The following is a 27642-nucleotide window of genomic DNA, read 5'->3' on the forward strand; positions in this document are numbered from 1 at the left end:
GAGGAGGAATAATGGTCTGGGGCTGTTTTTCATGGTTCGGGGTAAGCCCCTTTGTTCCAGTGAAGGGAAATCTTAACGCAACAACATACGATAACATTCTAGACAATTCTGTGCTTCCAACTTTGTGGCAACAGTTTGGGGAAGGCCCTTTCCTGTTTCAGCATGACAATGCCCCCCCGTGCACAAAGCAAGGTCCATACAGAAATGGTTTGATGAGATCGGTGTGGAAGAACTTGACTGGCCAGCACAGAGCCCTGACATCAACCCCATCGAACACCTTTGGGATGAATTGTAACACTAACCGCCAGCCAGGCCTAATTGCCCAACATCAGTTCCCGACCTGACTAGTGCTCTAGTGGCTGATTGGAAGCAAGTCCCCACAGCAATATTCCAACATCTAGTGGAAAGCCTTCCCAGAAGAGTGGAGGCTGTTATAGCAGCAAAGCAGGGACCAACTCCATATTAATGACCATGAATTTGGAAAGAGATGTTTGACGAGCAGGTGTCCACATACGCTACATGACCAAAAGTATTTTTTTGTTTTGGGGTAGCGATAGGAAATGAGTAAACAAAATATCTTCTACTAGCTAGGTGAAGCAGATACACTTCTCTACATATTTATTTGGACAGTGAAGTAAAACCTTTAATATGGCTCTATAACCCAGAATTTTGGATTTGAGATCAAATGTTATGAGGCGACAGCAAAGAATGTCACCTTTTATTTGAGGATATTTTCATACATCGGTTTTAACATTAAAAATCAATTCCCCACATTTAAGTTGTCGTAAGTATTTAGAAAAATGAACTTAGTTTATTCAATTTAGTCAAAAGTTTAGTATGCATCGACTATATCAAGCTTGTGACTCTACAAACTTGTTGGATGCATTTCCACTTTGTTTTAGTTGTGTTTCAGATTGTTGTGCCCCCCCAACTCCCCTCAGACGATCCCGCAAGTGAAGCCGGATGTGGAGGTTCTGGGCTGGCGTGGTTCCACATGGTTTGTGTCTAAAACGACTTGAGAAGGAGTTTATGGTAGAGAAATTAACATTAGATTCTCTGGCAACAGCTCAGGTGGACATTCCTGCAGTCAGCATGCTAATTGCACACTCCCTGGAAACTTGAGACCACTGTGGCATTGTTTTGTGTGACAAAACTGCACATTTTAAAGTGGCCTTGTATTGTCCCCAGCACAAGGTGCACCTGTGCAATGATCATGCTGCCACACCTTCCATGTGGATGGATTATCTTGGCAAAAGAGAAATGCTCACTAACGGATGTAAACTAATTTGTGCACAGAATGAGAGAAGCTTTTGTGCATATGGAAAATGGCTGGGATTCTTTATTTCAGCTAATGACTTCTTGCGTTTATATTTTTGTTCAGTGTAAATTCATCCAAATACTTGACACCTTCAAATGGGGGGGGACTATATATATATATATATTTTGTAGCTTTATTTAACTAGACATGTCAGTTAAGAACAAATTCTTATTTTCAATGACAGCCTAGGCAGGGGCATAACAACAGATCTTTACCTTATAAGCGCTGGGATTTGATCTTGCAACCTTCCGGTTGCTAGTCCAACGCTCTAACCACTAGGCTACCTGCCGCCCCCATTTACACAAAGTGCTTTCATTTCCAAATGCTAAAACAGAGGTATGAAAACACCCTCAAATATAATGTTCTGTCACCTCAAACATTTGATCTCAAATCCAAAACGCTGGAGTATAAAGCCAAATGAAAAGGTCTAGCTTCACTGTCCAAATAAACACGTAGTTGAGACTACCTCAAAAAGCACACACAATAGTCATTACAATTACATCAAGTATTGTTGATTCTAAACTTTACCGTGTCTAAAACGGAAATCCCATGCTATTCTGTGAATAAAAGGGAGCTAAGAAAAAAATGTAAACATACCAGGTGTTTACGGTTCTTGATATTTTATAATCCAACAAGGTTTCTTTTTTAGCATAGATCGACAAATTAATCCCAACAGCGTCATTACACGCAAAATACCTTTTCCCATATCAAGAAAATGTGGTCGTTGCCAAAAGGAATACTACTGTTCTGCCAGACTTCAGGTTTGGCGCAGGCCAAGGTCAATATCTCAGTGAGCTACACAATGTGTTTGTGTCATTGTAACATTCACTTCCCCCCCCTTTAACGGTCCTACAAAATTGAACGTTAATGATAAAATAACATATAAAAAAAAAATGAAGACAACAGTGGCTTTCTTCTAACCATTTCCATCTTATTATTGGTTTTTCAACCTCTAACGGAAGGAAGATTAATCAAAGAGTCCAAATCCCATGTCATCATCAGATCCCTCTTCAGATTCCTCTTTCTCCTCCTTTTTCTCTTCCGCTGCACAGACACACAAACATAGGTTAGTTTCGTATTTGGGAGCCTATCCCCAAAACACATTGACAATTTCCAGAAATACATAATCAAAGTGCATTTAAAATATCAAGCGTTTTCCTCAATGTGTCTTCTCATGCAATTCATTTCAAATAAACGCGTTTCAGTCCATTGAAATGAATGACTCCCTACTATGATGGCTTACCAGCAGTAGGAGAAACTCCAGCTGCAGCAGACCCAGCAGCAGCAGGAGCCGCCACAGCACCACCTGCTGGCACGGAGGCCAATTTAGAGAGACCTGCAAAGAGCAAAGGAGTAATTAATTGACAGGCCATTTAGATTGTACAGTGACTGGTAATTTGACAACATTTGCACCTATATGCAATCTACAGACCAAAGTCTGATTCACACGATGGTGGCAAACCAAGCTGTACTGGTCATTTTGGTATTTTATTAGGATCCCCATTAGAGGTCGACCGATTAATCGGAATGGCCAATAAATTAGGGCCGATTTCAATTGTTTTGTTTTTTTTACACCTTTATTTAACTAGGCAAGTCAGTTAAGAACACATTCTTATTTTCAATGACGGCCTAGGAACGGTGGGTTAACTGCCTTGTTCAGGGGCAAAACGACAGATTTTTACCTTGTCAGCTCGGGGATTCAATCTTGCAACCTTACGGTTAACTAGTCCAACGCTCTAACCACCTGCTTTACATTGCACTCCACGAGGAGCGTACATGTTACGCGAATGCAGTAAGAAGCCATGGTAAGTTGCTAGCTAGCATTAAACTTACCTTATAAAAAACAATCAATCAATCATAATCACTAGTTAACTACACATGGTTGATGATATTACTAGTTTATCTAGCCTGTCCTGCGTTGCATATAATCGCTTAGGTACACGTTGCTCCAACCATAAACATCAATGCCTTTCTTAAAATCAATACACAAGTATATATTTTTAAACCTGCATATTTAGTTAATATTGCCTGCTAACATGAATTTCTTTTAACAAGGGAAAATGTGTCACTTCTCTTGCAATAGAGTCAGGGTATATGCAGCAGTTTGGGCCGCCTGGCTCGTTGCAAACTGTGAAGACTATTTCTTCCTAACAAAGACAGCCGACTTCGCCAAACGGGGGATGATTTAACAAAAGCGCATTTGCAAAAAAAGCACTATCGTCGCACGACTGTACCTAACCATAAACATCAATGCCTTTCTTAAAATCAATACACAGAAGTATATATTTTTAAACCTGCATATTTAGCTAAAAGAAATCAAGGTTAGCAGGCAATATTAACCAGGTGAAATTGTGTCACTTCTTTTGCGTTCATTGCACGCAGAGTCAGGGTATATGCAACAGTTTGGGCCGCCTGGCTCGTTGCCAACTAATTTGCCAGAATTTTACGTAATTATGACATAACATTGAAGGTTGTGCAATGTAACAGGAATATTTAGACTTAGGGATGCCACCCGTTAGATAAAATACGGAACGGTTCCGTATTTCACTGAAAGGAAAAACGTTTTGTTTTCGAGATGATTGTTTCCGGATTCGACCATATTAATGACCCAAAGCTCGTATTTCTGTGTGTTATTATGTTATAATTAAGTCTATGATTTGATAGAGCAGTCTGACTGAGCAGTGGTAGGCAGCAGCAGGCTCGTAAGCATTTATTCAAACAGCACTTTCGTGCGTTTCGCCAGCAGCTCTTCAAACATTGCGCTGTTTATGACTTCAAGCCTATCAACTCCCAAGATTAGGCTGGTGTAACCGATGTGAAATGGCTAGCTAGTTAGCCGGGTGCTCGCTAATAGCGTTTCAAACGTCACTCGCTCTGAGACTTGGAGTAGTTGTTTCCCTTGCTCTGCATGGGTAACGCTGCTTCGAGGGTGGCTGTTGTCGATGTGTTCCTGGTTCGAGCCCAGGTAGGGGCGAGGAGAGTGACGGAAGCTATACTGTTACACTGGCAATACTAAAGTGCCTATAAGAACATCCAATAGTCAAAAGTATATGAAATACAAATCGTATAGAGAGAAATAGTCCTATAATAACTACAACCTAAAACTTCTTACCTGGGAATATTGAAGACTCATGTTAAAAGGAACCACCAGCTTTCATATGTTCACATGTTCTGAGCAAGGAACTTAAACGTTAGCTTTCTTACATGGCACATATTGCACTTTTACTTTCTTCTCCAACACTTTGTTTTTGCATTATTTAAACCAAATTTAACATGTTACATTATTTATTTGATTAAATTGATTTTATTGATGTATTATATTAAGTTAAAATAAGTGTTCATTCAGTATTGTTGTAATTGTGATTATTACATATAAATAAAAAAATTGGGCGATTAATCGGTATCGCCGTTTTTTTTGGGGTCCTCCAATAATCGGTATCGGCGTTAAAATCATAATCGGTCGACCTCTAATCCCCATTAGCTGTTGCAAAAGCAGCAGCTACTCTTCCTGGGGTCTACACAAACCGTGAAACATGACATAATACAGAACAGCCAACAGTACCGTTTGGGTTGGCCATATAGTGTAAATCTGGCATAATTATGTATGAATTCATGAGTCAAAAAAAAGACATAAGGCCTCACCAGAGTTCATGACTTCATTGATGTCTTTTCCATTCAATTCATTGACAACCTGTGGAGACAAATTCAGGTTCTTATTATCACCAGTTACTATGTAAACCAAGGCCTCTGTCCTGCAATAGCGTCGAAGTACACAAAAGTAACTCAGTTCATCTTCTCAAAATACAAGACAGCATCGCCCTAAATGGAGGCATACCTTGTCTAGGCGCTCATCTTCGGCCTCGATTCCTACACTCCCCAAAATGGTCTTGATATCCTTGGAGGAGGGGCTGGTGTTGCCACCAAGCACAGCCAGTAGGTAAGCGGACACGTAACGCATTCTGCAAGCAGGAGGATGGAGAAGGGGGAAAAAACAATTTGGATTATTATATATTGGCCTACTTGAAATGCACTCTGTGGATATTCATACTATCCAGGTCTATATTAGGATAGGAGTAGCCAAATTAGTTAACGACTATGATTATTTCATAAATATATAGTTTTTTACATGTATAATTTCGTTACAATTACCTCAACTTCAAGTATTGTTGATTCTAAACTTTACCGTGTCTAAAACGTAAATCCCATGCTATTCTGTGAACAAAAGGGAGCTAAGAAAAAACACATACCAGGTGTTTACTGTTCTTGATATCTTATAATCCAACAAGGTTTCTTTTTTGTATAGATTGACAGATTAATCCCAACAGCGTCACTAAACGCAAAAATTTTATTTTCCCATATCAAGAAAATGTGGTCGTTGCCAAAAGGAATACTACTGTTCTGCCAGACTTCAGGTTTGGTGCAGGCCAAGGTCAATATCTCAGTGAGCTACACAATGTGTTTGTGTCATTGTAACATTCACTTTCCCCCCCCTTTAACGGTCCTACAAAATTGAACGTTAACGATAAAATAATGAACAAAAAATGAATTGAGACAACAGTGGCTTCTGACTATTTATTTTCTAGTGATCGATGACAACCGAGCTCGCTGCCCGGACTTACATAATTACAAAGAGGAGATTCTCCTGATTAAAATGGTATCCAACCTGAAAATCTAAATATACACATTGTGAGATATTTGGCGAAATAGACCGGCATGCCTCTCCATAGGAAAACAATGGGTGGAGCTCAGGATTCCAAGGGCAAAAAGTATTTTGGGGCTAGCATTTGAAGACAACCGAGCTCGCTGCCCAGCCTTACATCATTACAAAGAGGAGATTCTCCTGATTAAAAAATGGTGTCCAACTTGAAAAAAATGTAAATACACACATTGAGATATTTGGGGAAATACAGACATGTCTGTGTAGAATTTCCCATAGGGAAACAATAGAGCGTCCTCAGAGTTCCAACAGTAATGTGTAATTTCTGATATTTGAAAGGCTAGTGTTTGATGACCGCAGAGCTCACTGCCCAATCTTACATCAATACAAAGGAGATTCTCCTGATTAAAATGGTGTCGGACTCGAAAAAAATATATATACACACACTGAGAAATTTGGCAAAATATACATACATACCCCTACTTACTTAAACAGTTTACCATTTATCTACTACCATTTGCCTTTTTGTGTTTAACATTTTGTGGTTTGTAATCTTAGTGGTTAAGAGCGTTGGGCAGTAACCGAAAGGTGGCTAGTTCGGAGATTCGAACAGACTAGGTTAATCTGTCGATGTACTCTTGAGCAAGAAAACAAACTGCTCAGCAAAAAAAAAGGCTCTTTTGAGAGCTACCAGATTTATTATATATATAAAAAGCACATTTTAGTGTCTCTGTTTATATGTTAAGGGGGTGTTACTTTTGCAGATGTCGCCCATCTAAATAAAGTTTTTTTTATATAAGTAAATGTATAGTGTTCGTCAGTTTCATTGCTATGGTTTAAATAGTTATGGTTGTAAAATGTAAAAAAAATGTAAGTGATAAAATGAACTAGAAAATGTTATATTTTGCAATTCTGAGTAATTACTAGTTTGGTAAGGATATACAATTTATTCATTACTACCGCAGTGGCTAAATAATTCCAATAGAAGGCAGCATAAGACCATAAATGAAATTTCAGAAGATTCGTTCTCCCTGGATACTCCCTTCACAAGAAAACTCCTGCGAGTGCTTTTTTCCTGTCCCTTTCCACACTTCTAACGCAAGAGGAAGGACTGAACATGCATTTAACAGATTACTGTGAAGTAATATAATGATTAATGTTATTACTACTTGTTTTTATTCTCATGTTTTGAAAATATACTTCATTACTATAACTTTTAGCAATAAGGCTGAACATTAATTCAGTCACCTCTGGTCAACAAAACGTATTTTCCCTAGTACATTCACTGTCAAATTCATCAACCAGCATCGACCCGCTCTGCCTTCTCGCAAAAGTAGCCAATTCAACAAAGTCCTGCCAAAAGCTTGTGCGCTAGGCAGCAGCGAGCACTCTGACTTCTCGCGCAATCGAGGGGCATGTTGAGGTAAATTTGCTAACCGCAAGGGTTGCATGATGTAATTTATTGACGAGCTGGAAGAAACACTCGTCTTTTCTATTCTAGGATGTTTACTCATAATATGCTATAAAAAGCTCTGTTAGTGTAATACATGTCTACTAGGGTTGATGTTAGCGCACCTGTCTTGTGATTATTTATCCAGGGTTCAATACCTGCTGTAGTCACTATTGTTTTGCTCCCCAAAAGCAACACAGGCCTAATACGAGATAAATAGCAACCTGTAAAGTAATGAGTGACCATTTTAGAAAATCATGGGACATATAGTCTTTGGTTGCATGCTATTTTATGTCAATTATACTGCTGCTACAGCCTATAATTGATGCTTCATGGTCTTATGTCTTATGCTGCCATATATTGGAAATATTTAGCAATTAAAAGTTATTAATTCACATAAAGACATTGGTGAAGCAGCTAAGAAATAAAGTATTTTTCTTATTAATTCGTGAGATCAGTCTCAAACCTGCCCCACCTATCCCAGCCAATTGCTGGAAATTCACATATAGGTTACTAAGTCACACACAGTTCAAACCACATTTGAAAAATACAAAAATAGCAAAACGCTTGCATTGGTTTTGATTAAAAACATAACACTAAAAATGCTATTTTGTACAGTAATGGTATTTACTAACATAATATTATTACAAAAATAGTTTTTCAAAAGTATAGGCTACCCTACCCAAGAATTAGGGTTAGGGTTAAAGGCTAAAATAGGTTATAGCAAGGGTTAGGGTTAAAGGTTATACCTAGGATTAGGGTTAAAGGTTATACATAGGGTTAGGGTTAAAGGCTAAAATAGGTTATACTAAGGGTTAAGGCTAAAATAGAAGAATAACCTATGAGGTTTAACGGCGGCTGGCATCCAATTTGTTGCATTACCGCCACCTACTAGACTGGAGTACAACTCCCTTATACTTTACTTGAAATAGAAACATTTACTAAATAAATACCATCTAACACTATACTCACCAACTTCAAAATTATATAAAATAAAACACCCCTCTACGCCACTAATTAAACATATTTATTCCTACCTCATGCCATCACCACTTAACACATCCTGTAACTTCTGTGGTCGTCTTGCACACCCACATACCTCTGCAACTGGCACCACAACCTCAATTCTCTGAGACTTCTGATCCATCCCTGCAGTACAATTAATAACCATCGCTATAAATACTAAAAATCCAATCTTACTGAAACTTATTTCACTTTTTGGCATTTCCCTCTGTACTGGTATATCTCTACTACTCTCACCACTCCTCTCCCTTAACCCATCTTCCTCTACTTTCTTCACTGCCTAGGCACATGACAACTTCTGCTCTACTCTAACCCTGGAAACCTCAACCTGCCTCCCGCACAGGACATTTCTGATCCCCAGCTCCATGGGCACCCCTACAATTAACACATTCCACTACTTTCCCAAATATTACACATTCCTTTGTCTCTTGCCCTTCTGCACATTTCTCACACCTTGGAACCTCCCTTCTACACACTGCTGCCACATGCCCATAAGCTTGACACCTGTAACATCTTAATGTATTCGGCACATACGCTCATACAGGATAACTTCACTTTGTCAGGCAAAGACAACATCAAAACTCAAAAGAACAATGACTTCTGTTTCCCCACTCTCGCCACCTTGTCTGCGTAGCATCAAACGACAAGCATCACATACACCGGGAATCTTTGACCTCAACGTTTATATCTACCGCACCCCAGTTATCACTCCTTTCATTAGTGCCTTTTTCTTGAGAACGAAACGTTTCACTTTCCCATTCGTTTTACTTTGAGCACATTCTTCCTCTGCCCAACAGAAACACAAACAATTATCACTAGACCACTTCTGGTTACCCTCACCAATTCCACATGACCACTCTTTTTTTCACCCACCCGTGAAACCCCAAATGGATCAGCTAAAAGGCAGGAGTCCACTTTGTCCATAAACTTCACTCCTACTGTCACAGACTCTTCTTTATCCTGATCCTCGGTGCATACCTCAGTCTCCGATGACTTTACTGCACCTACCACCGCCAATACTTCACCCTCATTCACTTCCATTTCTCCTCCTGTCTTCAGCTCCCTCTGCTTACACTTTGTACCACTCTTCTTTGACAAACCATCTCCCCTTTTATCAGACTCAAGCTCACCCTCTTCTTCCCTAACTCTCGTAGACCTCTTCTCCCTCTCTTTTTCCCCCTCCGTTTGTCTCTGCATTGCTTTCCACATGCGAATGATTAACACCAAGCATTACCCCATAGAGGCCTTCCTGTTTGTCTCGCCTGTGCTGGAATGTAGGCACCTCGGATAATGACTAGGGCTAAGTAGGTTATACCTAGGGTTAGGGTTTTTAAGGTAAAAAACTGTATTGTTTATAGCTCTCTTGCTCCTCCCTGTGGCCATAATCTGAGGTAGCAACAGTGTCAGATCTGCAAATCAATGAGCTAGACCTATCCATTTGGTTTGCAACTCTGTGAACCTGCCCAGCATTTGCTCCATTTGATGCCTACTAATGAACACATTTTGACACATATCAAATTATCCAGCAGCCATTTAGAAACAACAAAACATTAATTTTTTTTGGTTTTCTAAATAAATAAAAAAGTCTTCTGGCTGTTTAAATTGGCCACATCTTGAAACTTCGTTCAGGGACTTGCGGTTTGTTTAGGTTTACACCTTTTTCTGAAGGAGGTCACAACAACGTGTACCCAGGCGAACAGTGAACTTGCTCACCAACTAGCCTTGTTGATAATAAGTTACTTGAGGTAAGCCTATGAGTTTAATGTGGGAACGTTTTGTGAAGTAGAACAATGGGCTGGGAATAGAATGTTCGGAAGGCGAGTTGGTGCCACGGTGCTCAATAGAACTAATAGAAGCTGGCAGGGTGAAAAATGCCCTAAAATAAGATCTGTTTTTTCCACAATTACTTCAAAACTACGGCAAACAGTTGGGACAGATGGTAATATTAAGAAACTGGGATGCAATGAACCAGTTATCACAACAACAAAAAAAACGTTAATTTCATGTGCGTTTGTGTCGTAACATTCACTCTCCCCCTCAACGGAACGTTACAATGATAAAATAATGAACATATAAAAAAAAGTTTAAAAACAACACTGGCTTTCTTGTGACCATTTCCATATAATTATTGGTGCTCATGCAATGGTGTCATGTGAGCTAGCAAACGCTGACATTAGCTTCCATAAAGCTAGCAAAACTTGCACGCGCCTTTTTTTGTTAACGTGGAACATTTCATTTCACCTTTATTTAACCAGGAAGGCTAGTTGAGAACAAGTTCTCATTTGCAACTGCGACCTGGCCAAGATAAAGCATAGCAATTCGACACATACAACAACACGGAGTTACACATGGAATAAACAAAACAGTCAATAATACAGTAGAACAAAAGAAAACAAAAAGTCTATACAGTGAGTGCAAATGAGGTAAATTAAGGCAATAAATAGGCCATGGTGGCGAAGTAATTACAATATAGCAATTAAAACACTGGAATGGTAGATGTGCAGAAGATGAATGTGCAAGTAGAGATACTGGGGTGCAAAGGAGCAAGAGAAATAAATACAGTATGGGGATGAGGTAGGTAGATAGATGGGCTGTTTACAGATGGGCTGTATACAGGTGCAGTGATCTGACAGCTGCTCTGACAGCTGGTGCTTAAAGCTAGTGAGGGAGATACGAGTCTCCAGCTTCAGTGATTTTTGCAGTTCGTTCCAGTCATTGGCAGCAGAGAACTGGAAGGAAAGACGACCAAAGGAGGAATTGGCTTTGGGGGTGACCAGTGAGATATACCTGCTGGAGTGCGTGCTACGGGTGGGTGCTGCTATGGTGACCAGCGAGCTGAGATAAGGGGGAACTTTACCTAGCAGGGTCTTGTAGATGACCTGGAGCCAGTGGGTTTGGCGACGAATATGAAGCGAGGGCCAACCAACGAGAGCATACAGGTCGCAGTGGTGGGTAGTGTATGGGGCTTTGGTGACAAAACGGATGGCACTGTGATAGACTGCATCCAGTTTGTTGAGTAGAGTGTTGGAGGCTATTTTATAGATGACATCACCGAAGTCAAGGATCGGTAGGATAGTCAGTTTTACGAGGGTATTTTTGGCAGCATGAGTGAAGGATGCTTTGTTGCGATATAGGAAGCCGATTCTAGATTTAATTTTGGATTGGAGATGCCCTTAATGTGAGTCTGGAAGGAGAGTTTAGAGTCCAAACAGACACCCAGGTATTTGTAGTTGTCCACGTATTCTAAGTCAGAGCCGTCCAGAGTTGTGATGCTGGACGTGCGGGCAGTGATCGATTGCATAGCATGCATTTAGTTTTACTTGCGTTTAAGAGCAGTTGGTTGTACAGAATGGATTCTGATCATATACTTGCACATTAAAACATCTGAACTATAATACTGAAGCCGTTTTGATGGTCTAACACGTATTAAATAGTTTAACTTACTTTAAGTCTATACAGACACGAAACGTCGGTCACGCTGAATCTTCCGGAAGAGAAAGAGGGTCGTCACCGGAAGATAGAGTAATTTGCAGTGCCCAGATATTATTGGTCCATCATCACGCCTGGTCCAAAAAAATCAGCTTGGACGAGATGCGCCTGACGAATGAAGTGTCGGTATGTATGAATACATTACCACGGTAAATAGTTTCTTAATTCAATTTCTTCGCGACATAACTAGGACTAAAACTTGTTTTTATGAACATGATTTTCAGCAGCAGCACATTTTGTCCAGTAATAAGTCAAGCCATGACGAAATTAAATGATTATTTGTAATGTGTGATTCAGACTAGGGGTAGGCTAGTTTCGTATGAAACCAAAGAATATCTAATAAATCGACAAGATAATCGAGTGACCACTCTAACAATGGAAATACATGTATTTAAAGATGGAAGGCAGGCGGTCGAAGGCCAGAGCAGATGGGACCATTCTAGCCAATGAGAGCCCACTTATATCAGTGAATACGTAACAGCCTAACCATTTTGAAACGTCTATTCAATCAAATAAACCTATGTAGCAATTACATTTTTTTGTTGTTGAACAAATTCGACCCTTTTCATTGATCCTCATAAAAAAATCCTCACTTCATAGTGTTATTTTCATGAACAGATATTGTGTAGAGTAAACCCTCTCGCTTCACCTCTTCCTCTCTGGTGAAACTGGCACCGGTACATATCCAGAATAGTCCATTTCTGGTATGGGAAACTTATATCCACTAGCGGTTGGATATATTTGGACCCCCTTGTGGCCCCCCTAAATTTGGAGTATGAAATAATTTTTACATAACAAATTTTTGCTATCCTTTTTTTTACATCAGTTATTAGACAGTGGCAACGCGGATCACTAATTTAACCCACACATTTTCTAGAGGGACAGCTTTAGGCGGAACACAACAGTATCGTACCACACACATCTGCATTATGAACATGGTATTTTGCCTGCAATGCAGTGAAGAAAACGATATGACAACAATAACGTCTAATGTAACTGGCCCCTCTAACAGTACAACTGGCCCCAGCTTGCCCCCCCCCCCCAGTTGAAATGGTCTAGAACCGCCACTCAAAAAAGAGTCTATCAAACATAAACTATGCCGCAGAATAATAACCAAGAATAATAACCAATACGCACAGTTTAGTTTATTGAATAATTGACAATCTTGGACTTCAGATTACATCTAGTTGATTTCGCACAATCAGAAACTAATGAAAACAGGATTTCCAAACAGACAGAACAATTTATCACATTTCAAAGATTTCTGTCAAAGCAAAGTAGCCTACTGACAAATAATAATCTCTGGTGTGGTGATCCTCGGGTGATCATGAGGATGTGCTAGGCATCTTTGTCGTTGTCATACTGTCCAATTGGCCTACAGTTCAATCATCTCCTTCCTTTCCTCCTGGGTGAACAGGTATGTGGCAAAGTTGAACAAAAACACCTTAATATTATGCCAGTTTGACATCACCACGTTTTGTTAATAAACTCCCCAAACAGCAGAAAGAGGGAGAAGATGACAGATGTGATGAGGAAGACAAGAAAGCAGCAGTAAGTGTAGTAGGTAATCTTCTCCTGGCAGGTCTTCTGATCCCTGGGCACGGCGTTGCGGGTCTCGGCATAGCGGATTAAGTGTTACAAGGCAGCATCGGCCTCCCCGGTCGTCACCCCCCCCCCCCCACCACAAGGCCTGTAGCAAGGCAGCCTCCTCTTCGGTCACACCCCCCCCCCCCAACGGTTTCTCGGCCACCATCTCCCTCTCATCTTCAGCAACCCCGTCTCCCTGTGCCATCTCTCTTAAGACTTCCTCTATCAGGAGATTCTATGAATCACCCTAAATCCTCTAGTTTAGGATTTCAGGTTTTTGAGATTTCAATGGTCAGAAAACTGAAGAACAATGAGGGACGGAGAGAAATGCAGAGCGTCTGGAGATTATAGTTTTACAGCATCAATACTGCTTAAGTGTCCTTGCTAAAGATTGGTATCCAGTCTGTCAATCAGCACTCTCGGATCTCTGATAGCTTAGCTTCCATTGTCACCTCTTCTGTTGTTGTCTGGCTTATTTTTTGTTTATCCTTTGAATGGTTATTTTTCAACTAGAATCAATTATGATCTCACCCATGCATTATACTGTCTTGTTTTCTCTCTGTCAGAGCTCAAGCATTTCCAGGGACAGCTTGTGTTGGACTGGCTGTAGGGCAGAAATTTCTAGGCTGATTAGTGAGGTCAGGACACCTCATTAAGAAGATATAAGAGATTAAAAACAGTGGTGTAGTGGAGGGTAAATGGAAGTAAACGTATTTTATCCACTTTTTTTTTGCTTGACAGTTTACCCACCTTTTGCGGAAAAATTATTAAAAGTATAGGCAGCATTACTTTTTTTTACCGCAACCAGCGATCAGAGTTTACCACTACATCACTGATTAAGAGACTATTCAGATTGAAGAGAATTGAAGAAGAGGCAACGCTACGAGATTTCAATTCACATAATATGTACATTGAAGATGACCTATGCAGAAATCGTTCCTCCATTTTCAGGTTGCTAAAATTCTAATAGTTCGCTTAATTCCAGTTTGTGACAAAACAAGCAAGTATAGTGTAGAGAATCATTGTACTATCTAAACCACTGTGAAATATATTTTCCATAACCAAAAATATTGTATTTTCAACTGTTTGAAGCTGCTTTACAAAACCGAAAGTAAGACGCAAAAACGAAACTTAAGACAGGGAAATTGGGCACCTAGAACAGATCTACCTCTTCTTATGCTTGCTTTCAATGAGAATGGCAGATCTATAACACATATTTGGTTGGGTCGAGCAAAAATGTACTTATTGCAGCTTTAACTTGAACTTTTCCATTATCAAAGGAATGTCACATGCCGAGAGAAGGTTGGGGGTTTCATGACACACATTTTTGCTCCACAGCTCAAATTTATTGTAAATATCCCAGTATAGCCACTAGCCAGTAAGCATGCTTTTAACAAACTGTTTAACTATGAAAGCAACTTTTCATCATATAACACTCTTGAATGAGTAAGGCAACCAGACCACATTACACCATTGAAAAATGCAACAATTCAAAACCATGTTGGACAGTTAAAGAGTTTATTTTCTTGTCCGTACACTCATTACATTTTAGCTTCAAGACAATAGCACAGATACTGCTAGCTAGCTACCCACTAGGCACAGACATCAGATGAACGTTTAGTTTTGATTTACATTTGGTTGAGTTTTCAACTAATGTGAATTCAACGTGAAATCAACAATTTTTTTTGCCATTTCATTGGATTTAGGTTAAAAGTTGGGTAAGAAAAAAATACGAAATGCCCTTAAGTTGATGACTTTTTGCAAATCCAATAAGTTTTCCACATTGATTCAATGTCATCACATTGAATTTTGGGGTAAAGGGACGTGGAAGCAACTTTGATTCAACCAGTTTTTTCCCAGAGGGTAGCTAGCTAAGAACATGTTTCATCAAGTAACATTAGCATATATATATATATATATATATATATATATAAATAAATAACAAATACCCCTCTCATACGAATTATAAAAGTGCAGTAGTCCTACATTACAACTTTAGCTTATCAAAGTTAAGAACAAACCAAGCTTCATTTTTATCAATATCATGCAAATCATTACATGTGGTAAAATGAAAGTGTGACTGAAAACATGGGTAATACACTGGGGAGTCGATCAGCTGCTTGCTGGCCAAATGTATATTATTTGTTAAAAATCGCATCTCGCCCAAGAAAAAAATCAGCTCGGATTAGATGCTCCTGACAAATGAAGTATCGGTATGTATGAATACATTATCACCATAATGGTTCAAGGATCTTTCAATTTTTGGAGGATTTAAAAAAAATGAATATGATATGCAGCAACAACACATTTCGTCCAGCAATAATTCAAGCCATGATGAAATTAAATGATCCTTTGGAATTTGCGATTCAGGTTAGGGATAGGCTAATTTGAGTGAAACTCCTTGCTTTTGAGAATCTATGGTAGTGTAAAACGCTCTAATCCACACCCTCAGCAGTGTACAATCCTTCTGTTTGTTGTGGGAGAGCATGTGACCCAAGGTGTGAGAGAGAGAGAATTTGAGCCTTATGCAAATTTCAATTGGTTATAGTTGAAAAAGTATAAATGGTATCAAAAAGCTGAATACTATCAGACTATTGTGCCAGACCGGTCAGCACATTTTAAAGTTTGAATGGCGTTTCTAGCTAAAACGGTTGAAAATTACTTACGGTCCAAACGTTTACCATGTTAAACTATGGCCATTGTAATGCATTGTGATTTATGCAGGTACTTTTGTAATGTGAAAAGTATTAGTAGTATCAAAAGTTTTTTTTTTTCAAGCAAGTTGTTTTGGTGTTGGTATATTTTATGATTTTGGTGCTACATGTGGTAGCGGAATAATAATTAATTTAGTTGAAATGATGTGGAAACAACATTGATTCAACCAGTGTGTGTCCTGTGGGAAGTATGAGCAATCACACCTAATTATTCATGTAGACAGTTGACTTTATTGAATAATTAACCATTTTGGAGTTTAGACGATTGTTCTGATTATATCTAGTTGATTTCCTTGCACACATTCAGTAACAAACAAAAACAGGATTTCCAAACAGACAAAACAGTCAATCACATTTCAAATATTTGTGTCAAAACAAAATAGCCTACTGACTAACAGATAATAATTTCAGGTGTGGTGATCCTCGGGTGATCATGAGGATGTGTTCAGCATATCTGTCAATGTCATACTGTCCTATAGGCCTACAGTTCAATCATGTCCTCCCCTTCCTCCTGGGCGAACAGGTATGTGGCAAAATTGAACAAAAACGCCTTTATCTTATGCCCATTTGACACCCACCATGCTTTGTACATAGCCTCCCCAAACAGCACAGACAGGAAGATGATGACGAAGATGAGAAAGCAGCGGTCAGTGTAGTAGGTAATCTTCTCCCTGCGGGTCTTCTGGTCCCAGGGCAGGGCTTGGCGGGCCTCGGCATAGCGGCTAAAGTGTAGCAAGGCATCCTCCTCCTCTTCAGCCGTCTCCCTCTCATGTTCAGTAACTCTGTCTCCCTGTGCCATCTCTTCAAGACTTCCTCTATTGGGCAATTCTATATATCCCTTCACCCTAAACCCTCTAGTTCAGGATTTCAAGATTTCAACGTTCACAAAACTAACAAATAATTAGAGATGGAGAGAAATGCAGAGAGTGGTGATTATAGTTTTACAGCATCCATACTGCTTGTGTGTCCCTCGTGAAGATTGGTATCCAGTCTATCGATTAGCACTCTCAGATCTCTGGTAACTTAGCTTCCATTGTCAACTCCTCCTCCTGTTGTTGTCTCTGTTTTCTGAATCAACGAGAAACAGTCTTGATGTCTCCTGTGTGTTATTCTGTCTGGTTTTCTCCCTGTGTTAGACTGGCTGTAGGGAAGAAAGTGCCAGGCTGATTAGTTTGGTCAGGACACTTCACTAAGCAGATATAGGGGATTAAGCCACACTCAGCAGTTTACAATCCTGTTTGACCCAAGGTAACAGATTGTAAAAGAGAGAGAGGGGGAGGGGAGAGCGAGGGGGGAGAGAGAAAGAGAGATCATTAAAATGGAAAATTGGCTTTTGTCAATCAAGTCAGTGTCCTCTTATACAGACAGTTAGCATGATTGATAGGAGCACAAGCACTCTTGCATCAGTGTCATCTCTCCCATGTACTGTCATGGAGTCTTTCAGCTGGGTAGACTGTCCATTTCTAACAGCTCCTTCTAACAGATCCATGCAGGACCTGAGCCATCTCTTCATATGAGCCCACCACGTCACCCACTGGGCACAGACGTCAATTCAACATCTATTCCACGTTGGTTCAATTTAATTTTGTTGAAATGACATGGAAACAACGTTGATTTAACCAGTGTGTGCCCAGTGGCAACTCTATGAATCATTGAGTTCAGGTGTTAAATCCTTAAGAGTCTATTGACCAGTGCGTCAATCTAAGTAACATAATACAATTAATTACTACTAAAACAGGAGTATAAAGATCCAGTCCATGTAAAAAACTGGAGGCCTCTTATTCATCAACGTTGTGATGCGAAAATCCTTGCAAATGCATAGCACATAGAATAAAAAAGGTTTTACCAGATATTGTTCATCCTGATCAGACAGGTTTTTTACATGGACAATATATTTTAGATAATATACGACAATTACTTGAAGCAATTGAACATTATGAAACATCAAAAGATACTTAATTTTATTTGGAATGCTAAGACATACAAAATTAAGCGTACCTATTTACATAATGAATATGTGTTTGGGGGGCTAAAATGATTAAATATTAAAGCTTTAAACCTCTCACTAAAAGCTTCACTCATACATAAGTTATACTTAAACCCAAAATGGTTCTCCAGTAGATTATTGAGAAAGGCTCATGTTCAAAAATTGCCTTTTTGCCTTTATACAGATTACAACTACTCATTTCCGACTAATTGAAAATGAAATTTTGTTTAAAGTATCGCCCTTTCTCCAAGTTATACAAAGCTGGTTTCAATTTCAGTTTTATCCTCCATAAAAGATTGGCATATTGGCAATTGGCATAAATAGAAAAATATACCAGTTTCAATTGACGACAAAAATGTTGACATCTGCGCCATGCAGGTTGCAAAATAAATGGAAAGAGATTTTCGATGTATCAATTCCATGGCAGATGGTTTATGAACTGATACAAAAAACAACACTTGATGCAAAACTTAGAGTTTTTCCAATTTAAATTATTATGCAAAATTCCACCAACAGAATGCTAAATATATCAAATCAAATCAAATTTTATTTGTCACAAACACATGGTTAGCAGATGTTAATGCGAGTGTAGCGAAATGTTTGTGCTTCTAGTTCCGACCATGCAGTAATATCTAACAAGTAAAGGCCAGGCAGAACTCCTCCAGTGGACGAAGGAGTTTGTGAAACACTTGGTGGTGCTGTGAATGGGCGGACGAGGAGTTTATTGTAAGTCATATTTTCTCTTATTTATTCCCATGTATGTTATGTTTGAGTGATAATGTACTTACTGTATTGTGCTTTGCCGTGAGCTAGCACTTAACCCTGAGTTGCTGAAATCATATCTGCTATAGGCAATGTGGGGATTGACACTGATTTTTGAAAAATGTTATGTTTCATGACCTGTGGAGAGGTGTTATTCACCATGTGGTGAATGAACACACATGGACACTAGGACACTGTGAACATGACTGCATGGGGGACAACCACACCAGGGAATGGATCAAAAAGGGCTCTCACAGACAAGTCCTCAAAACAAGGTGGCTGAAGGATCTTCATGAATACCTGAACTTCAGGTGGGTAACATGCCGGGGCAGTAGGTAGCCTACTGGTTGGAGTGTTGGGCCAGTAAGCGAAAGGTTGCTGGATCGAATCCCTGAGCTGTCAAGGTGAAAAATCTGTCCGTCTAACCTTGAACAAGGCAGTTAACCCACTGTTCCCCGGTAGGCCGTTAATGTAAATCAGAATTTGTCCTTTATTTTAAATGTAAAATTAATAAAAAGTTCTCAAGAATCCTTCCCCCGATTTAGCAACTGATTACAGCTAATGGTCCATTATGCACTACTGCAGTAATGTCCTCGGGGACCACCAGAATATGTATACAAATATCGGTCTATTGGTCACAGAGGACAGGGTTGGGAAACCCTGCATTAGGGTGATGTTTGGGAAACCCTGCATTAGGGTGTTGGTTGGGAAACCATGCATTAGTGTGATGGCTGGGAATCCCTTCATTAGGGTGATGGTTGGGAAACCCCATAATGACAAAGAGGATTTGAGGGGAGTGACCCAGGCTCGACCCAGGCTGGACCTTCTTCTACCATATGATTGCGAAGTAGGCGAAGACGTGGGATGCAGGAAAAATGTTGAGTAATTGAATATAAACAGGAACTTCTCAGTGTACAGTTGAAGTCGGAAGTTTACATACACCTTAGCCAACTACATTTAAACTCAGTTTGTCACAATTCCTGACATTTAATCCTAGTAAAAATTCCCTGTCTTAGGTCAGTTAGGATCACCACTTTATTTTAAGAATGTGAAATGTCAGAATAATAGTAGAGAGAATGATTTATTTCAGCTTTTATTTCTTTCATCACATTCCCAGTGGATCAGAAGTTTACATACACCCAATTAGTTTCTGGCAGCATTGCCTTTAAGTTGTTTAACTTGGGTCAAATGAGATGGGTAACCTTCCAGAAGCTTCCCACAACAAGTTGGGTGATTTTTGACCCATTCCTCCTGACAGAGCTGGTGTAACTGAGTCAGCTTTGTAGGCCTCCTTGCTCGCACACGCTTTTTCAGTTCTGCCCACACATTTTCTATGGGATTGAGGTCAAGGCTTTGTGATGGCCACTCCAATACCTTGACTTTGCTGTCCTTAAGCCATTTTGCCACAACTTTGGAAGTATACTTGGGGTAATTGTCCATTTGGAAGACCCATTTGCAACCAAGCTTTAACTTCCTGACTGATGCCTTGAGATGTTGCTTCAATATATCCACTTAATTTTCCGATCCTCATGATACCATCTATTTTGTGAAGTGTACCAGTCCCTCCTGCAGCAAAGCACCCCCACAACATGATGCTGCCACCCCCGTGCTTCACGGTTGGGATGGTGTTCTTCGGCTGGAAAGCCTCCCCCTTTTTCCTCCAAACATAACAATGGTCATTATGGCCAAACAGTTATATTTTTGTTTCATCAGACCAGAGGACATTTCTTTAAAACGTACCATCTTTGTCCCCATGTGCAGTTGCAAACCATAGTCTGGCTTTTTTATGGTGGTTTTGGAGCAGTGGCTTCTTCCTTGCTGAGCGGCCTTTCAGGTTATGACGATACAGGACTCGTTTTAATGTGGACATATATATACTTTTGTACCTGTTTCCTCCAGCATCTTTACAAGGTCTTTTGTTGTTGTTCTGGGATTGATTTGCACTTTTTGCACCAAAGTACGTTCATCTCTAGGAGACAGAACGCGTCTCCTTCCTGAGCAGTATGACGCCTGCGTGGTCCCATGGTGTTTATACTTGCGTACTATTGTTTGTACAGATGAACGTGGTACCTTCGGCCGTTTGGAAATTGCTCCCAAGGATGAACCAGACTTGTGGAGGTCTACAAATTTTTTTCTGAGGTCTTGGCTGATTTCTTTAGATTTTTCCCATGATGTCAAGCAAAGAGGCACTGAGTTTGAAGGTAGGCCTTGAAATACATCTACATGTACACCTCCAATTGACTCAAATTATGTCATTTAGCCTATCAGAAGCTTCTAAAGCCATGAAATCATTTTCTGGAATTTTCCAAGCTGTTTAAAGGCACAGTCAACTTAGTGTATGTGAACTTCTGACCCACTGGAATTGTGAAACAGTGAATTGTAAGTGAAATAATCTGTCTGTAAACAATTGTTGGAAAAATTACTTGTGTTTTGCACAAAGTAGATGTCCTAACCGACTTGCCAAAACTATAGTTTGTTAACAAGAAATTTGTGGAGTGGTTGAAAAACAACTTTTAATGACTCTAACCTAAGTGTATGTAAATTTCCGACTTCAACTATATGCAGTGTATTGTAAACCATCCAATCTCCTTTCTCTAAACCATTGAGGGAAGTGATGTACAACCTTATTTGTTCTGTTGTAGTCAGATTGTAAGATCTGTGACCTTACGAATTGACCTTGAAAGCACATTTTTATATTTTATAACACAATTATGTTGGTTTATAGCTATTAAAATATTTTGTTGGCCTCTTTACCCTCCTCTAATCCTTCCATCCCTGTGTTCATGGGGCTGCCTCTAGGGGTGGATATTATGTCTGGGCTGGCACACACATCTTTTATTTCTTGTTAGGTGACAAGTGGCAGAAGATTCTGGATAAAAGGTGTTTTTGATCTGGTTATATTCTGAGTTTCTGCTTTAGCCATTTATCACTTGTCCATTTTTCGTGATAGCTAAGGGTTAATTTGCGTTTGATCATGTTCACATTGCATCTTAACTCCTTAAAGCTGGAATCAGCGAGTCATTGGCGACCCCCAGGACGCACCTCTTTTGTTATTGCACTTTGAACAAAACCCAACCCTTGCCTCTTTTTCTCACTTCTCTTTTGGGGTCGAGTGATCCAGATCCAAAATGAATGATGATGATGCTTGTTCAGTATAACATTTCTGAAAATGTTGTCCCTGCTACCACAACTGTTTATCTACAACTAGCTAGCAGCTGACTACTCTGCTATTTACATTCTAGGTCTCTCACTCCCTCTCATACGTGCTCCCTCTCATACGTGCTCCCTCTCATGCCCAAACGCTCTCTTTCACATCTATGCACTCTCCCATTCTCTCACAACCATAGATTGTATATATAAACAACACAAGACGCGGGGGGAAGCCTGGGGTCATGGACAACTCGCTGATTACCACTTTAAATATGTCATTGAGTTTATTTGTTTTTTAAAATATTTGCCTAGTGGGTTAACTGCCTTGTCCAGGGGTAGTTATGTGTTTTATATCCCAGTTGAAAACTCATCTGGAATATCTGTACCATAGCCTAATAATTTCACGCCTCTGTATTAGTTCACTGGTTTATGTCTTATTTCACTGGACATCCCATGTCTCCTTGAATAGCAAGGCTTGGAGTAACTTCTCATTTATCTGCATAGACCTGGAACAATTAATTGGCGTTAACTGTTGTTTTGAGGGTGAAATTTGAACAGTAGGATTATGTCAAAATTGTAATATTTTTAATATAGACAAACGTTGTATAAAATGTGTAAAATTTGACCTTTGAAACGTTATATCCAGAAAAAACAATTATACAAACAAACTAATGTAACATTATTTATTTCAGCACACTTTCAGTTGTATAAATAAAGAAAATCTGACATTTTCCCATTTTAAAACTTTGCTCTGCCAGGAGAAAGTGCAGTGATGACACTTTTGGGTGAGAAATAAACTAACAACCTTTAGAATCTTTGATATGACACGGTGTGCCCAGTAAGAAGGTTTCTGATGTCCTGAAGATGCACCTGGCAGGTGTTTGTGTGTGGAGAATGCAAACTGAGAGAGAGGTTGTGGGGATGCCTACTACTGCATAGACTAGAAATCACTGGCCTCTTTAAGGACTAGAACACTAGTCACTTCAATAAGGTTTACATATCTGGCATTACTCATCTCATATGTATATACTGTATTCTATACTATTCTATGATATCTTAGTCACTTAATAATGTTAACATATTTTGCATTACTTTTTACGCATCTCATATGTATATACTGTTTTCTATACTATTCTACGGTATCTCATTCACTTAATAATGTTTACACATCTTGTATTACTCATCTCATACGTGTATATACTGTATTCTATACTATTCTACTGTATCTTAGTCCGTTCCGCTCTGACATCGCTCGTCCACATGTATGTAGTCTTAATTAATTCCTACTTAGATTTGTGTGTATTGGGTATATGTTGTGTAATTTGTTAGATATTACTTGTTAGATATTACTGCACTGTCGGAGCTAGAAGCACAAGCATTTCGCTACACCTGCAATAACATCTGCTAATCACGTGTATGTGACCAATAAAATTGATTTGACAACTCGGTTTCCTGCACTAAAGGCAACATGCTGCCACATCACAAACTGTGTTTAGGCAGCATGCCGTTACTCCCGGGCGTCATCTCCAGTCTCTGCTGCATCAGCCATTGCCAACACGTCAACCCTATACCGCCTGTGCAAATGTAAATATCCGTTGTCTAGGCAGTAATGGGCGAAATGTGGCAGCTGGCTTACACAGAGGTCTGGTCCCTGACCTAAACACTTCCTCTCTCTGTCTGTAGGCATCTCCCTGCAGTTACCAAGGTTACCACCTGGTACATGTTCAGGTGGTGGCTCACCATTCCGCCGCTGTTAAATCTCTAGGACATCAAAAACCAACCCTGGGTCTCGCTGAAACATCAGCCTCACCACCTCCCTGTTGTCTGCATCATCCAGCTCCCTGAGGAGGAATTCCTGAATTAACTGATGCACACATAGCCTATTATCAGTAAGGCAGAATGGGATATTTCTCTCCACACCCAACTAAAGGTATTTGTCATTATATATATATATATATATATAAGGTCTAGGATTCATTCAAAGTGATCCAAGATGGCGTAGCAGTCAGACGTCTTTGTACTTCGTCTTGTCGTGTCCCATGTATATATATTTTTATATATTTTCTTCGCATATCTTTTTTATATTTTTCTAAACCTCAACTTCAAAATACTCTCCTGCAACCCACCTCACCCAATGTGGTGTGGATCTGCTTTTTTCTAAAGTATTTTTCTTTACCTCTGAATCAGAATCCCCCAACAGAAGTTAGCCAGCTAACGAGCTACTAGCAAGTAGTCAGCTAACCACTGCTAGCGGTCATCAGCTACCTTTAGCTCGGAAAGCTCTCGCCGGTTTGTACAACGCGATTCAAACCAGAGCATACCGGACCTATTTTCTCTCCATATCTCCGGATTCCTACCGCAAGCGCTGAACCTTCTCACCTGGATCATCGCAGCTAGCTAGCTGCAATCCGAGTGACTACTCCTGGCTAACGTCTCTGTCCCGAAGCAAGTACCAATTAGCCTGGAGCTAGCCCATGCTAGGCCCATCTCCCGGCTAACTGAAGAGGTCCATCAGCCACTCCTGGGCTACAATACCTATTTTGCCAACTGGCCTGGACCTCTTTTACTGCTTGTACGCCGATCCTTCAAGACTGGACTACCGACGTAATCTGCTCGAGGGGGTTACTCAGCTGGCTCATACATCGCGACGCCCCGGAATGTGCATCTACAAGCCTGCTAGGCGCGGCCCGCTAGCTGTCTAGAGCATATTGGACTGTTAGATGAATAGATCCATTTGCCAATTGGACTGTCTGAATCGCAGTGTCTCCAGCCAGCCCAACCACTCACTGGACCCCTATGATCACTCGGGTACGCATGTCTCTCCCTAATATCAGTATGCCTTGTCCATTACTGTTCTGGTTAGTGATTATTGTTTTATTTCACTGTAGAGCCTCTAGCCCTGCTCAATATGCCTTAACCAACCATTTAGTTCCACCTCCCACATATGCAATGACATCAGCTGGTTTAAATGTTTCTAGAGACAATATCTCTCTCATCATCACTCAATGCCTAGGTTTACCTCCAATGTACTCACATCCTACCATACCACTGTCTGTAGATTATGCCTTGAATCTATTCTATTGCACCCAGAAACCTGCTCCTTTTACTCTCTGTTCCGAACGTACTAGACGACCAGTTCTATTAGCCTTTGGCCGTACCCTTATCCTATTCCTACTCTGTTCCTCTGGTGATGTAGATGTTAATCCAGGACTTGCAGTGCCTAGCTCCACTCCTATTCCCCAGGTGCTCTCATTTGTTGACTTCTGTAACCGTAAAAGCCTTGGTTTCATGCATGTTAACATTAGAAGCCTCCTCCATAAGTTTGTTTTATTCACTGCTTTAGCACACTCTGCCAACCCGGATGTCTTAGCCGTGTCTGAATCCTGGCTAGGAAGACCACCAAAAACCCTGAAATTTCCATCCCTAACTATAACATTTTGCACCAAGATAGAACTGCCAAAGGGGGCGGAGTTGAAATCTACTGCATAGATGGCCTGCAGAGTTCTGTCTTACTATCCAGGTCTGTACCCAAGCAATTCGAGCTCCACCTTTCCAGAAACAAGTCTCTCACCGTTACTGCTTGCTATAGACCACCCTCTGCCCCCAGCTGTGCCCTGGACGCCAAATGTGAATTAATTGCCCCACATCTATCTTCAGAGCTCGTACTGCTTGGTGACCTAAACTGGGACATGCTTAACACCCCAGCCATCCTACAATCTAAGCTTGATGCCCTCAATCTCACACAAATTATCAATGAACCTACCAGGTACAACCCCAAATCCGTGAACACGGGCACCCTCATAGATATCATCCTCACCAACTTGCCCTCCAAATACACCTCACCTCTTCAACCAAGATCTCAGCAATCACTGCCTCATTGCCTGCATCTGTAATGGGTCTGCGGTCAAACGACCATGCCTCATCACTGTCAAACACTCCCTAAAACAATTCAGCGAGCAGGCCTTTCTAATCGACCTGGCCGGGGTATCCTGGAATGACATTGACCTCATCCCGTCAGTAGATGATGCCTGGTTATTTTTTTTAAGTGCTTTCCTCACCATCTTAAATAAGCATGCTCCGTTCAAAACATTTGAACCAGGAACAGATATAGTCTTTGGTTCACTCCAGACCTGACTGCCCTTGACCAGCACAAAAACATCCTGTGCCATACTGCATTAGCATCGAATTGCCCCCGTGATATGCAACATTTCAGGGAAGTTAGGAACCAATATACACAGGCAGTTAGGAAAGCAAAGGCTAGCTTTTTCAAACAGAAATTTGCATCCTGTAGCACAAACTCAAAAAAGTTCTGGGACACTGTGAAGTCCACAGAGAATAAGAGCACGTCCTCCCAGCTGCCCACTGCACTGAGGCTAGAAAACGCTGTCACCACAGATAAATCCACTATATTTGAGAATTTCAATAAACACTTTTCTACGGCTGGCCATGCTTTCCACCTGGCTACCCTACACCGGTCAACTGCCCGGCACTCCCCGCAGCAACTCCCCCAAGCCTCCCCCATTTCTCATTCACCCAAATTCAGATAGCTGATGTTCTGAAAGAGCTGCAAAATCTGGACCCATACACATCAGCTGGGCTAGACAATCTGGACCCTCTCTTTCTAAAATGATCTGCCAAAATTGTTGCAACCCCTATTACTAGCCTGTTCAACCTCTCTTTTGTATCGTCTGAGAATCCCAGAGATTGGAAAGCTGCCGCGATCATCCCCCTCTTCAAAGGGGGAGACACTCGAGACCCAAACTGCTACAGACCTATATCTATCCTACCCTGCCTTTCTAAGGTCTTTGAAAGCCAAGTTAACAAACAGATCACCGACCATTTCGAATCCCACCGTACCTTCTCTGCTATGCAATCTGGTTTCAGAGCTGGTCATGGGTGCACCTCAGCCATGCTCAAGGTCCTAAACGATATCATAACCGCCATCGATAAGAGACATTACTGTGCAGCCGTATTCATCGACCTGGCCAAGGCTTTCGACTCTGTCAATCACCACATTCTTATCGGCAGCCTAAACAGCCTTGGCTTCTCAAATGACTGCCTCGTCTGGTTAACCAACTACTTCTCTGATAGAGTTCAGTGTGTCAAATCAGAGGGCCTGTTTTCTGGGCCTCTGGCTGTCTCTATGGGGGTGCCACAGGGTTCAATTCTCGGGCCGACTCTCTTCTCTGTATACATCAATGATGTTGCTCTTGCTGCTGGTGATTCTCTGATCCACCTCTACGCAGACGACACCATTCTGTATACTTCTGGCACTTCTTTGGGCGGTTCTGACTTAGAATATGTGGACAACTACAAATACCTAGGTGTCTTGTTAGACTGTAAACTCTCCTTCCAAACTCACATTAAGCATCTCCAATCCAAAATTAAATCTAGAATCGGCTTCCAATTTCGTAACAAAGCATCCTTCACTCATGCTGCCAAACATACCCTCGTAAAACTGACCATCCTACCGATCCTCGACTTCGGCGATGTCATTTACAAAAT

At 40.5% G+C, this 27642-nt stretch overlaps 1 protein-coding gene across 3 annotated transcripts; it reads right to left on the reverse strand.

Moving 5' to 3' along the window:
- Window positions 1-1921: 1921 nt before the first annotated feature.
- On the reverse strand, window positions 1922-12018 carry LOC106566032 (60S acidic ribosomal protein P2). Of its 3 annotated transcripts, none has more exons than XM_014133839.2 (5): window positions 11893-12018; window positions 5154-5277; window positions 4961-5009; window positions 2562-2654; window positions 1922-2362 (listed from the first exon to the last, which is right to left on the reverse strand). In XM_014133839.2, exons 2-5 carry the CDS (start codon window positions 5274-5276, stop codon window positions 2286-2288), a joined length of 342 nt encoding a protein of 113 aa, XP_013989314.1. In that variant the 5' UTR covers window position 5277; window positions 11893-12018; the 3' UTR covers window positions 1922-2285. The 3 variants fall into 3 exon arrangements, with proteins under 3 accessions (XP_013989314.1, XP_045547845.1, XP_013989313.2); XM_045691889.1 differs by lacking the exon at window positions 11893-12018 and adding an exon at window positions 11306-11324; XM_014133838.2 differs by lacking the exon at window positions 11893-12018 and adding an exon at window positions 8463-8587.
- Between the last annotated feature and the right edge of the window lie 15624 nt (window positions 12019-27642).

Source organism: Salmo salar, chromosome ssa12 (genome assembly GCF_905237065.1).
Source record: "Salmo salar chromosome ssa12, Ssal_v3.1, whole genome shotgun sequence".
In the NCBI taxonomy this organism is placed as follows: domain Eukaryota; kingdom Metazoa; phylum Chordata; class Actinopteri; order Salmoniformes; family Salmonidae; genus Salmo; species Salmo salar.